The 13,720-nt window shown below is 38.3% G+C and overlaps 3 protein-coding genes across 3 annotated transcripts in view; 2 read left to right on the top strand and 1 right to left on the bottom strand.

The window, feature by feature from the left end:
• Positions 1–4,062: 4,062 nt before the first annotated feature.
• Positions 4,063–8,740, bottom strand: LOC126747198 (maternal embryonic leucine zipper kinase-like). Its single transcript, XM_050455701.1, has 10 exons — positions 8,447–8,740; positions 8,197–8,379; positions 7,878–8,138; positions 6,917–7,111; positions 6,670–6,843; positions 6,356–6,599; positions 5,418–5,484; positions 5,044–5,185; positions 4,806–4,909; positions 4,063–4,523 (listed from the first exon to the last, which is right to left on the bottom strand). The coding sequence occupies exons 1-10, from the start codon at positions 8,666–8,668 to the stop codon at positions 4,187–4,189; spliced, it is 1,929 nt and encodes a 642-aa protein (XP_050311658.1). The 5' UTR covers positions 8,669–8,740; the 3' UTR covers positions 4,063–4,186.
• On the top strand, positions 7,167–7,691 carry LOC126747202 (cysteine-rich hydrophobic domain-containing protein 1-like). Its single transcript, XM_050455707.1, has 2 exons — positions 7,167–7,322; positions 7,376–7,691. The coding sequence occupies exons 1-2, from the start codon at positions 7,198–7,200 to the stop codon at positions 7,668–7,670; spliced, it is 420 nt and encodes a 139-aa protein (XP_050311664.1). The 5' UTR covers positions 7,167–7,197; the 3' UTR covers positions 7,671–7,691.
• Positions 8,741–9,021: 281 nt separating the features above from the next.
• Positions 9,022–13,720, top strand: part of LOC126747201 (mitochondrial import receptor subunit TOM40 homolog 1-like) — a 28,177-nt gene continuing 23,478 nt past the window's right edge. Inside the window, exons 1-2 of the mRNA XM_050455706.1 lie at positions 9,022–9,409; positions 9,614–10,106. Coding sequence (XP_050311663.1) covers positions 9,250–9,409; positions 9,614–10,106 — 653 coding nt within the window. The 5' untranslated portion in view covers positions 9,022–9,249. The remainder of the gene's footprint in view (positions 9,410–9,613; positions 10,107–13,720) is intronic.

Here is a 13,720-nt window from a genome sequence, read left to right as displayed (position 1 = left end):
TCCAACGGATTTGTCTTAGTTTCGTCGTTCTGAATCGAACGAGACTATCCGCAAGGTCGTAGCTTTTAGGATAGCGAGATATGGCATTTTTGATGCCCATTTTTGGCCTCAAAAACGAGGTCAAAAAAATACTCGATTTCTTAGTTCTGCTCCGATTCCCTTATAACCCGGTATTTTCGTGATCTACTTGATGAGAACAATCCGCTGGTATAGTTAGTTCGAATTCGAAAAAAAAAAAAATTTTTCTGAAAAAAATCCAAACGGGGGGGTATACCCGAAAAATGAAAAAACCCAAACTTTGAAGGCCGATATCTGGGCTTCTATGGGAGCTATTGGGAAAATTCCAACGGATTTGTCTTAGTTTCGTCGTTCTGAATCGAACGAGACCATCCGCAAGGTCGTAGCTTTTAGGATAGCCGAGATATGGCATTTTTGATGCCCATTTTTGGCCTCAAAAACGAGGTCAAAAAAATACTCGATTTCTTAGTTCTGCTCCGATTCCCTTATAACCCGGTATTTTCGTGATCTACTTGATGAGAACAATCCGCTGGTATAGTTAGTTCGAATTCGAAAAAAAAAAAAAATTTCTGAAAAAAATCCAAACGGGGGGGTATACCCGAAAAATAAAAAAACTCAAACTTTGAAGGCCGATATCTCGGCTTCTATAGGCACTATCTGGAAAATTCCAACGGTTTTGTCTTAGTTTCGTCCTTCTGAATCGAACGAGACCATCCGCAAGGTCGTAGCTCTCATATTAGCTGAGATCTTGCATTTTTAGGGCCCATTTTTGGGCTCAAAAACGGGGTCAAAAATTGACTTTTTTCCGATTTTTCAAAGTGCTATAATTCCACTTGTTTCGGTCGAATTCCGTTATAATCCGGTGTTTTCGTGATGTAGGTGATGGGAATAAGCCACTGATAGGGGTTTCTATAGCTATTTTCGAATTTAAAGGAAATCGATTTTTCGCATTTTCAAAGTGCTATAATTCCCTTAGTTTTTCTCGAAACTCATTATAACCCGGTGTTTTCGTGTTGTAGGTGATGGGAAAAAGCCGCTGGTATAGTTAGTTCAAATACGAAAAAAATCAATTTTTGGTGAAAAATTCGATACGGGGGGGTATACCCGAAAAATGAAAATCCCAAACTTTGGAGGTCGATATCTCGGCTTCTATAGGCACTATCTGGAAAATTCCAACGGTTTTGTCTTAGTTTCGTCCTTCTGAATCGAACGAGACCATCCGCAAGGTCGTAGCTCTCATATTAGCTGAGATCTTGCATTTTTAGGGCCCATTTTTGGGCTCAAAAACGAGGTCAAAAATTGACTTTTTTCCGAAATTTCAAAGTGCTATAATTCCACTTGTTTCGGTCGAATTCCGTTATAATCCGGTGTTTTCGTGATGTAGGTGATGGGAATAAGCCACTGATAGGGGTTTCTATAGCTATTTTCGGGTTTAAAGGAAATCGATTTTTCGCATTTTCAAAGTGCTATAAGTCCCTTAGTTTTTCTCGAAACTCATTATAACCCGGTGTTTTTGTGTTGTAGGTGATGGGAAAAAGCCGCTGGTATAGTTAGTTCAAATACGAAAAAAATCAATTTTTGGTGAAAAATTCGATACGGGGGGGTATACCCGAAAAATGAAAAATCCCAAACTTTGGAGGTCGATATCTCGGCTTCTATAGGCACTATCTGGAAAATTCCAACGGTTTTGTCTTAGTTTTGTCCTTCTGAATCCAACGAGACCATCCGCAAGGTCGTAGCTTTTACGATAGCCGAGATATGGCATTTTTGATACTCTCACGAGATGTGTAAAAACGAGGTCAAAAAAATACTCGATTTCTTAGTTCTGCTCCGATTCCCTTATAACCCGGTATTTTCGTGATCTACTTGATAAAAACAATCCGCTGGTATAGTTAGTTCGAATTCGAAAAAAAAAAAAATTTCTGAAAAAAATCCAAACGGGGGGGTATACCCGAAAAATGAAAAAACCCAAACTTTGAAGGCCGATATCTCGGCTTCTATGGGAGCTATTGGGAAAATTCCAACGGATTTGTCTTAGTTTCGTCCTTCTGAATCGAACGAGACCATCCGCAAGGTCGTAGCTCTCATATTAGCTGAGATCTTGCATTTTTAGGGCCCATTTTTGGGCTCAAAATCGGGGTCAAAAATTGACTTTTTTCCGATTTTTCAAAGTGCTATAATTCCACTTGTTTCGGTCGAATTCCGTTATAATCCGGTGTTTTCGTGATGCAGGTGATGGGAATAAGCCACTGATAGGGGTTTCTATAGCTATTTTCGAATTTAAAGGAAATCGATTTTTCGCATTTTCAAAGTGCTATAATTCCCTTAGTTTTTCTCGAAACTCATTATAACCCGGTGTTTTCGTGTTGTAGGTGATGGGAAAAAGCCGCTGGTATAGTTAGTTCAAATACAAAAAAAATCAATTTTTGGTGAAAAATTCGATACGGGGGGGTATACCCGAAAAATGAAAAATCCCAAACTTTGGAGGTCGATATCTCGGCTTCTATAGGCACTATCTGGAAAATTCCAACGGTTTTGTCTTAGTTTCGTCCTTCTGAATCGAACGAGACCATCCGCAAGGTCGTAGCTCTCATATTAGCTGAGATCTTGCATTTTTAGGGCCCATTTTTGGGCTCAAAAACGGGGTCAAAAATTGACTTTTTTCCGAATTTTCAAAGTGCTATAATTCCACTTGTTTCGGTCGAATTCCGTTATAATCCGGTGTTTTCGTGATGTAGGTGATGGGAATAAGCCACTGATAGGGGTTTCTATAGCTATTTTCGAATTTAAAGAAATCGATTTTTCGCATTTTCAAAGTGCTATAATTCCCTTAGTTTTTCTCGAAACTCATTATAACCCGGTGTTTTCGTGTTGTAGGTGATGGGAAAAAGCCGCTGGTATAGTTAGTTCAAATACGAAAAAAATCAATTTTTGGTGAAAAATTCGATACGGGGGGGTATACCCGAAAAATGAAAAATCCCAAACTTTGGAGGTCGATATCTCGGCTTCTATAGGCACTATCTGGAAAATTCCAACGGTTTTGTCTTAGTTTCGTCCTTCTGAATCGAACGAGACCATCCGCAAGGTCGTAGCTCTCATATTAGCTGAGATCTTGCATTTTTAGGGCCCATTTTTGGGCTCAAAAACGAGGTCAAAAATTGACTTTTTTCCGAATTTTCAAAGTGCTATAATTCCACTTGTTTCGGTCGAATTCCGTTATAATCCGGTGTTTTCGTGATGTAGGTGATGGGAATAAGCCACTGATAGGGGTTTCTATAGCTATTTTCGGGTTTAAAGGAAATCGATTTTTCGCATTTTCAAAGTGCTATAAGTCGCTTAGTTTTTCTCGAAACTCATTATAACCCGGTGTTTTTGTGTTGTAGGTGATGGGAAAAAGCCGCTGGTATAGTTAGTTCAAATACGAAAAAAATCAATTTTTGGTGAAAAATTCGATACGGGGGGGTATACCCGAAAAATGAAAAATCCCAAACTTTGGAGGTCGATATCTCGGCTTCTATAGGCACTATCTGGAAAATTCCAACGGTTTTGCCTTAGTTTTGTCCTTCTGAATCCAACGAGACCATCCGCAAGGTCGTAGCTTTTACGATAGCCGAGATATGGCATTTTTGATGCCCATTTTTGGCCTCAAAAACGAGGTCAAAAAAATACTCGATTTCTTAGTTCTGCTCCGATTCCCTTATAACCCGGTATTTTCATGATCTACTTGATAAAAACAATCCGCTGGTATAGTTAGTTCGAATTCGAAACTCTCACGAGATGTGTTGAAAAAAGTTTAAAATGAGACTTAAGTCATAAGTAAAGGTTTTATGTGTTTAAGTTTTACCAAAAAAAAATAAAAAACACCAACAACCAAATATAATTTTAATGAGTGTAAACATATAAAAATATAAAGTTTGATTAGCTCCGTACGACTACAATAAATACTATCCGTGCTGGAAATATAAGAATTAACTGCATGCGTTAAATATAAACTTTATGCCAATTAGAAAAAAAATACAAAAAAGAATTATAGAAAAACATATGAAAAATTACAAAAAGTCTTATTTTTACATATTTTACAAAATAATAGTAAATAAATGAGATTATCTCTATAAAAACAACCCAAAATCTTCAATTAATTCAGTCACTAAGCAAAGACAATTCAATTTTAAACGGCCGACTCCATAATTCGTCCCTCCTTGGCACTAAATCCGGTACAAGTGAGCGCCAGCACCTGTTCGCACACCTTCTTGTAACACCAAGAGTCGCCCTTCAGTCTCTTCCTCTTTATTCCCACGTAACTCTTACCCCGAAGCTCCGAAATCGCCTCGTTCTGACCAGTTTCCTGATTGAAAATTCCCTGTTTCAAGATCGATTTCGTCGGGGTAAGAGTCCGATCGGGAACGACCGTACCCAGGTGCGGAAGATAACAAATTTCCAGCTCGAACGAGCAACCCCCCAAACGGTTCGCGGTAGACGGTTCCAGGCTGCCCTTGATACGAAAACTGAAATTTAATGTTATCGTCAGCAGGCCACCTATGACGCCCCACTTATCATGGACGGTACCACCCACCGAACGGTGCCCCAGGTATATACTTAGTAACCAAACAACCCATTCGAACCCATCATAACCCGTCAGGACGGGTACTCGATTTGCGCAATTAAAACCTCGGGGCTACCATTCTGCGTAATTCACTAATCTGCGACTTCCCTATCATGTTATGTTCCTTATTATTATTAGAACGGTAAACGAAATTAGGCAATCGATAAATAACGGAATCACTCACCCTTTTCTAGTGCACGTGATCCCTTTGCCCTCCAATCCTTTGCACAGTTCCACGATAACGTACTCGGGATCCTTACACTGGGTGGTGGAAACGTTACACAAGTCCTAAAATAAGAACCCTCTCTCACTAAAAAACAGTTCCGAAGCGGTGAGATGTATCCGAACTAATTTATGCGGGGGCGCCACCGTTTGCCACGTCGAACATCTCACCGCTAAGGACCCCTTTTAAGGTTTATTACCTTGCCATTTAAGACGACGGGGCCCTCTTGGACCACGATCGCCGGTTTCTTGGGGGTCAACACGTGACGCACCTTATGGAAAGACTTCTCGATGCTTCCCAACATCCTCCTGGCTGAGCCGGGGGTTTCGCACAAATTCCTCCTGAAATATTTAAACAACAACAACAACCCTCTCTGTATATGGAGATCCAGAGCCATCAATGGGCGTAACTAATTGAAATCGTAAACATGCGAAGTGTACGAGGTACAGTAAACCGAAACGGCCGCTGTTTATGGGGACACGCCGACGTTAAATTGGGGTTAAAACAACCAATTAATGCCCGGATTTGTGTGTGTGTATGGGTGTATATTTGTGTGTATAAGAGATCCCTTACCTATCGGGGGTTTTTGCTGCGACGGCGGGGGTTCCCTTGGCTCCCGGGGTCGCTTTTTTCGTCGGCACTGAAAGAAATGTTTAAAATACTGGAGGAAGTAATAGCAAAGTCCATATATATTTCAACAAGTCAACAGTGTGGTAATAGAGGGTGTGCCAATACCAAAGAGGTCCAAACGATTCCAAAATTTCCCCTTCGGAAGAAGGTAAAACTCCTTTTAATTTAAAATAGGGTAGTTATAGTTTTTCCGGACGATAAACCGTCTGTAACTGCCCCCATAAATTCCCCGGGCCCGAAATAACTCCCCCAAGAAGTTTAGTTTGCAAGGAAGTTGTAAGGTGTCGCGAATAGGCGCCAAAAGTTAAAACGGCCATTACTTTCGGCCAGTGGCGCATCCATACCCGCCTTAAATCGCAACGAAGTTATGACGCAATTTGGTACTTGTACGCCCCTGCGAGTTCCAAGCTATGGGGCGCGAAAAACGTATGGGGCTCCGGGGAGCCTTATTAGTCCCCCAACTAATTTAAGAGTTGCAGGGTCGTAAAGAAAACCGGCGGGGGCCTACCCACCCTCCCCCTTTAAACTTTTAACTGCTTTACCTGTCGACCGTTTGCCAGATACATGCGACAACCCGGCTGATTTATCGGGAGGGACAATCGAAGGACCGTTTCGCAACTGAAGTTGCACCGTTTTGTTCGGGGAATTTTTGTTCGAAAATGGTCCGGACCTCTTGACAATCACTCATTATATTATTAACGAAAACGAAACACGCCGCGCCATCTCGCCTAAGCTCACCTAACTCAATAAAGGCGAGTTCTGTTCGGTAATTTACGCACACCGTTTGAACAAACGTAAAGAACGCGCGTCATGGCTACCCTTGATCGAACAAAAACGACTTGCAGAGCCATCTATACAGAATTCGTCGTTTTCGTTCTTACCTGGACTGGCCTCGTCCATAAGGAGGGAACTCCTGGGCCTCTTCCTGTTTGTGCTGCAATAATTCTCACAATTCGGATCTAAAAACTGTACGGGACTGTAACAGGCCCCTTCGACCTCCATATTTGAGGCGGGACTCAAACACCCCGGACTCCTCACCCCGAACTTACGACGGATTTTGATGGGACCGTTCGGGGTGCGGTGATGCCCGTTAATCGGGTCAAGAGGCTGCTCGATTAACGGCGCCTGAAGACGAAGAGAAGACGAAACTGTTTATCAGGTTCAAAAAAAAAAAAAAAAGAGCGTCCTGTCGCACCTGTTCGGGGTGTTTCACGTGCTTCCAGGCACAGGCGGGGTTCAATTTCAAAGTTTGCCCTCGCCTCTTTCGACTCAACAGTAAGAAATACGTTACGGTGGTGTAGTCGTATTTCCACTGTTCCAGGTCGCTTTTTACCGCGCCCTCATCGATGTCCAAGAATTTTGCTATAACCTTTAAAAAAAAAAAAAAAAAAAAAAAAAAAAAATGGTAAACCCTCCCGTGATTGAGGACACGTTTAACAGACCTTCACGCAGTCCCGATCTAGGTCTATGGGACTTTGGAGGCGACACTTGACGGGCGACAGAATGCCCAACGTCATCCAGGGATGACTGAGCAGCTCGGAGACTTTGATGCGTTTTTTCGGCTCCACTTGGAGCATCGATCTTATGAGGGAGCGACTCTCTTTGGAGATAAATGAGGGTTCGTCGTATTTTCCGCTCTAAAAACCAGTTTTGGCTTTAGGGGATTTTTCTTGGAACATTCTGGCACATAAGTCAACCTCGAAAAAGTCGATTTTCTGACAACATGAGCCAAAACAACCGAATTTTAATCAGAGGTGACGGTCGTTATGTCGTTTACGGTATTCACAGCCATTATAAGCTTGATCTGCCCCCCAAACTGAAGTCTCAACTGGCCCCCGAAGAGTTCCAGTAAGTAATTTTAAAAAACAATTAAATTTAATTTAAAAACTAATTTTTTTCAGGTATACAGTGGGCCAAATAAACGCCCTACTGGCCAATAAAATCCCCAAAAACTTCATAACTCTCCTGGGAGGGTGCAGCCTATGTTTGTGCTCAGCAGGGCTCACTTTGGGCCCCTCCCTCCTATTTAACAAAATAATTAAAAAGAAAATCAAGAGGATACTGGACAAGGAGAACAAAAGGATGTACAACGGATTGGGGATGCACTGGAGCCTGGTAAAAGAGAAGTTCGGCCTAACAGTGGAATATGGCTTGCTTGTAGAATTTATTCAAAAAGCTGAACTGAGTCCAGATTAAAAATAAACACTTATAGATATATAGATGTCCAAAATATTTTGCAAATTGTAGGCCTCTTAAGGCCCTACAACTTTTATTCAGAGAGTTTCTCTCTTGGACCAACAGTTTTCCTAACAAAAGATTTTTCACAGGAAGCCACATTTCCACCTGCAGTTTTTGCAAAAAATCAACTAAAATACTGCGCCCAGATTAAAGATAAACACTTACCAAAATTTTCCTATACAAATTACTGACATCAACATCATCGAATGGTAAACACCCTGCTAGTAAGGCATAAAGCAGGACCCCCATGGCCCACACGTCCACCTCCTGTCCCAAATATTGTTGCCCCAAAATTAATTCGGGGGCGGCATAAGTGGGGGAGCCACAGGAGGTGTACAAGGGGCTCTGCATGCCCCCCTCGGGCTTGGCACACAAACCAAAATCAATTAATTTTAAATTTTGGTTTCTGTCCAGTAAAACGTTCTCCTAAAATGGTTGTAAACATTTTTTTTACGTCACTACACCAGTTTGGGGTGATATTTACAGGTTTCAAGTCTCGGTGGGCATAACCCAAACTGTGCAAGTAAGCCACTGCACTAACAATTTGCCTGAAAAAGGTGCGACTTTCTGCTTCTGTTAAGCGGTTTTTCTCCACTATATGATCGAACAGTTCACCACCTGAGCAGTGTTCCATTACCAAGAAAAAATGGGTTTCGGTTTCCATCACCTGGAACCGAAGAAAAACTGGCGTTTTTCAAAAAATTGTGGTACAGTTGGGTCTACAAATGGTCTACCTGATAGAGCTGACAAATATTCTCGTGATACAAACTCTTTAGGGCACTTAGCTCCAGGCTGACCCTATGCAAATCGTCTTTTAACATTTTTTTTTCCATTATTTTTATGGCCACTTTTTCCCCGGTGGCTACGTGGGTCGCCAATTTCACTTTGGCGAACCCCCCGCACCCTATGGTCTTTTCGGTCTCGTACAGGCCCTTTAAAACGCTAAACTTTACCATGTTTCACGACACATTCCCGGTTTTATTTACAAAATTAACTGACATAAATAACCCTGAGTCGAACCGATTGCGGCGGCCATTTTGTCGATATGAATTTGAAATTTGACCGTTATATTAAGGTCAGGGGTTTTTGTGTAAGGGAGGCTTAAGTGAAGGTTCTCGAAGGTTTTCGGGGTCTTTGAGGGCTTGTCTGGGGGTTTTATGATTAAAAATCTTAGGGGCAAACGTGAGTTTATTAAAATTTTCAGCCATAAATGGTTTTCTTTTAGGTTTGGGGTCAGTGACCTTAAAGATAGCAAGGCAGTTTTCTGCTTAGGGCACACGCCGCTTGTTATTGATTGGCAGGTGGCTCTACTATCGTTCCGTCACTGTCACTGTCACCCAACCAAATTATCAGATAATTTCCAAAAAACAGAAAATGTGGAGATTTTTCAGGGAATTTCCGCTAATTTCAGTAAATTTCTAATTTTATTTTTACATAAGTAACCCTCCGAAAGGTGCCCGTTACCACACAAACTCACTGTGCAGTGTCTTAACTTAAAATAACTAATAATAATTAAAAGTAGTGTATAAAATAAAAGATGGGCAATGTACAAGCAGCTTATTCGGCCCCGCCGCCGCCTCCTCCCTCCGCGGGGGCTCCCGGATTCCCCGAAAAAAAACCCACCGACCTCCAAGCGCCCCAGGAAGAAACCATAGAAAACCCCGGACCACTGGAAGAAATTCACACTAAGTGCAAAAGTAAGTACCCACATAACCTCACTTCTCTGACCTTAAGTTACTGTGCATTAAGTCCTTTTATGTAACCTTTAACAATTAAGTCCTTTCTAAGGTAGTGTATAATGTACTAATTAATTTGTTAAATATTATTTTCAAGGAACCTCTTTTACTGTTTTATTTAATCAGAAAAACTTCTGCTCGCTATGTGAACAATTTCCTTTTCAGACGTGTTCCCCACATGCTTCGAAGGAGGCCGAATAATGCTCACCAGAGGCCTGAGCAACCACTTTCAGATCTCGCACACGATAAACATGAGTTCGGTTACACCCAGCGGGTACAGATTTGGGGCCACATACGTCGGAACGAAACAAATCTCCCCCAGCGAGGCCTACCCCATCCTGCTGGGTGATATCGATCCCACCGGGAACCTAAATGCCACAATTATACACCAGTTAAGGCCGAGGTTACAAGCGAAATTCGGGGCCCAAGTGCAAAATTCCAAGTTCCAAGTGGGGCAGCTCACCATGCATTATAGGGGGGACGATTATACGGCCAGTGTGACCATGGCCAATCCGGATATCATTAATAATTCGGGGGTTATGGTGTTGCATTATTTGCAAGCGGTTACGGCGAGGTTGGCTCTGGGTACGGAGTTGGCTTTCCAGAAGGGGCCCGGGGTGCCCGGGGGTGAAATTGCCTTACTCAGTGCAGCAGCAAAGTGAGTTTTAAAGAAGTTTTTAGGATTATTTTGACTTAATAAATTTTTTATGGAGGTATGGGGGTAGATAGAAAAATGTTTTGTAAGAGTTTTTTGTTGTTGTTTTAGTGCTTTATGTGTTGGTGATGTTTTTTTTTTAGTTTTTAAAATTTTTTTATTTTTTGACAATTTTTGGCCCAAAAATGGACTGTTTTTCAAAAATCCTCTGTAGCTCCTTTATTATGCAATTTGGAGCAAAAAGGTATTCCAGCTTTTTTTTAGACACCCTTACATGGAAACTATTGCTGCAATAAAAACATTTATTTTACCAATAGTTTTCGAGAAAATTGGGAAAATATGAAAATCAGTTTTTTCAAAATTTCTGGAAAACTATGACATATAGATGCATGGAATATTTTGCAAATTGTAGCTCTCTGAAAGCCCTACAACTCTAATTAAAACACTTTTTTTCTTGGATCAACAGTTTGCCCAAAAAAAATTAAAACTCATTTTTAAGAGACTTTTCCTAGGGGTACCCCTTTCAAAAATGTAATGGCATAAAAAAAATTTTTTGTGCCATTACTGTGACTTTTAGAAAAATGTGTTATAAGGGTTTTTTGTTGCTATTTTAATGCTCCATCTTTTGGTAAGTTTATTTTTTCAATTTTTAAAATTTTATTTTTTTGACATTTTTTGGCCCAAAAAATTGACATTTTTAAAAAATCCTCTGTAGCGCCCTTATTATTCAATTTAGGGCAAAAAGGTATTCTAGCTTTTTTTTAGGTTCTCTTCAGTAGATATTAGTGTAACAATAAAAACTTTTATTTTCCCCATAGTTTTCGAGAAAATTGAAAAAATATGAAAATTAGTTTTTTCAAAATTTCTCGAAAACTATGGTACATAGATGCTCAAAATATTTTGCAAATTGTAGCCCCTTTAAGGCCCTAAAACTTTCATTCAGACAGTTTTTCTCTTGGAACAACAGTTTTCCCAAAAAAAATTAAAAACCACTTTTGAGAGATTTTTCACAGGGGTACCCCTGCAGTTTTTGGAAAAAATCTATTTTTTTGAAATTCCTATTTTAACCCTGTTGAATTATTCAAAACTTTATTTATACAAATTTGCCATAAATGAAAACGACAAAACTCAAAAAAAAACGAGTTCGAAGCCGATTTTTTGAGTTTTTATTTATGACATTTTCAAAAAATTATTTTTTGTGCCATTACTGTGAGATTTAGAAAAATGTGTTATAAGGGTTTTTTGTTGTTATTTTAATGCTGCACCTTTTGGTAATTTTATTTTTTCAATTTTCAAAATTTTATTTTTTTGAAATTTTTTGGTCCAAAAAATTAGCAATTTTTCAAAAACCCGCTGTAGCTCCCTTATTATGAAAGTTAGGGCAAAAAAGTATTCTAGCTTTTTTTTAGGTTCTCTTCAGTAGATATTAGTGTAACAATAAAAACTTTTATTTTCCCCATAGTTTTCGAGAAAATTGAAAAAATATGAAAATTAGTTTTTTCAAAATTTCTCGAAAACTATGGTACATAGATGCTCAAAATATTTTGCAAATTGTAGCCCCTTTAAGGCCCTAAAACTTTCATTCAGACAGTTTTTCTCTTGGAACAACAGTTTTCCCAAAAAAAATTAAAAACCACTTTTGAGAGATTTTTCACAGGGGTACCCCTGCAGTTTTTGGAAAAAATCTATTTTTTTGAAATTCCTATTTTAACCCTGTTGAATTATTCAAAACTTTATTTATACAAATTTGCCATAAATGAAAACGACAAAACTCAAAAAAAAACGAGTTCGAAGCCGATTTTTTGAGTTTTTATTTATGACATTTTCAAAAAATTATTTTTTGTGCCATTACTGTGAGATTTAGAAAAATGTGTTATAAGGGTTTTTTGTTGTTATTTTAATGCTGCACCTTTTGGTAATTTTATTTTTTCAATTTTCAAAATTTTATTTTTTTGAAATTTTTTGGTCCAAAAAATTAGCAATTTTTCAAAAACCCGCTGTAGCTCCCTTATTATGAAAGTTAGGGCAAAAAAGTATTCTAGCTTTTTTTTAGGTACTCTTCAGTAGATGTTAGTGCAACAATAAAATCTTTTATTTTTTCAATAGTTTTCGAGAAAATTGAAAAAATATGAAAATTAGTTTTTTCAAATTTCTCGAAAACTATGGTACATAGATGCTCAAAATATTTTGCAAATTGTAGCCCCTTTAAAATCCTAAAACTTTCATTCAGACAGTTTTTCTCTTGGGACAACAGTTTTCCCAAAAAAAATTAAAAACCACTTTTGAGAGATTTTTCACAGGGGTACCCCCTGCAGTTTTTGGAAAAAATAAATTTTTTTGAAATTCCTATTTTGGCCTTGTTAAACTATTCAAAACTTATTTATACTAATTTGCCATAAATAAAAACGACAAAACTCCAAAAAAAACGAGTTCGAAGCCGATTTTTTGAGTTTTTATTTATAACATTTTCAAAAAATAATTTTTTGTGCCATTACTGTGATATTTAGAAAAATGTGTTGTAAGGGTTTTTTGTTGCTATTTTAATGCTGCACCTTTTGGTAACTTTATTTTTTCAATTTTCAAAATTTTATTTTTTTGACATTTTTTGGCCCAAAAAATTAGCAATTTTTCAAAAATCCGCTGTAGCTCCCTTATTATTCAATTTAGGGCAAAAAGGTATTCTAGCTTTTTTTTAGGTACTCTTCAGTAGATATTAGTGCAACAATAAAAACTTTTATTTTCCCCATAGTTTTCGAGAAAATTGGAAAAATATGAAAATTAGTTTTTTCAAAATTTCTCGAAAACTATGGTACATAGATGCTCAAAATATTTTGCAAATCGTAGCCCCTTTAAGGCCCTAAAACTTTCATTCAGACAGTTTTTCTTTTGGACCAACAGTTTTCTCAAAAAAAATTAAAAACCACTTTTGAGAGATTTTTCACAGGTACCCCTGCAGTTTTTGGAAAAAATCAATTTTTTTTTAAATTTCTATTTTGGCCCTGTTAAACTATTCAAAACTTATTTATACAAATTTGCCATAAATAAAAACGACAAAACTCAAAAAAAAAACGAGTTCGAAGCCGATTTTTTGAGTTTTTAATTTAGGACATTTTCAAAAAATAATTTTTTGTGCCATTACTGTGATATTTACAAAAATGTGTTATAAGGGTTTTTTGTTGCTATTTCAATGCTGCACCTTTTGGTAATTTTATTTTTTCAATTTTTAAAATTTTATTTTTTTGAAATTTTTTGGCCCAAAAAATTAGCAATTTTTCAAAAATCCGCTGTAGCTCCCTTATTATGAAAGTTAGGGTAAAAAGGTATTCTAGCTTTTTTTTAGGCACTCTTCAGTAGATATTAGTGCAACAATAAAAACTTTAATTTTCCCCACAGTTTTCGAGAAAATTAAAAAAATACGAAAATCAGTTTTTTCAAAATTTCTCGAAAACTATGGCACATGGATGCTCAAAATATTTTGCAAATTGTAGCCCCTTTAAGGCCCTACAACTTTCATTCAGAGAGTTTTTCTCTTGGGACAACAGTTTTCCCAAAAAAAATTAAAAACTACTTTTGAGAGATTTTTCACAGGGGTACCCCTGCAACTCTCACGAGATGTG

Source organism: Anthonomus grandis, chromosome 19 (assembly GCF_022605725.1).
Source record: "Anthonomus grandis grandis chromosome 19, icAntGran1.3, whole genome shotgun sequence".
Classification (NCBI taxonomy): Eukaryota; Metazoa; Arthropoda; class Insecta; order Coleoptera; family Curculionidae; genus Anthonomus; species Anthonomus grandis.
This window is presented reverse-complemented; position numbering and strand designations above follow the sequence as displayed.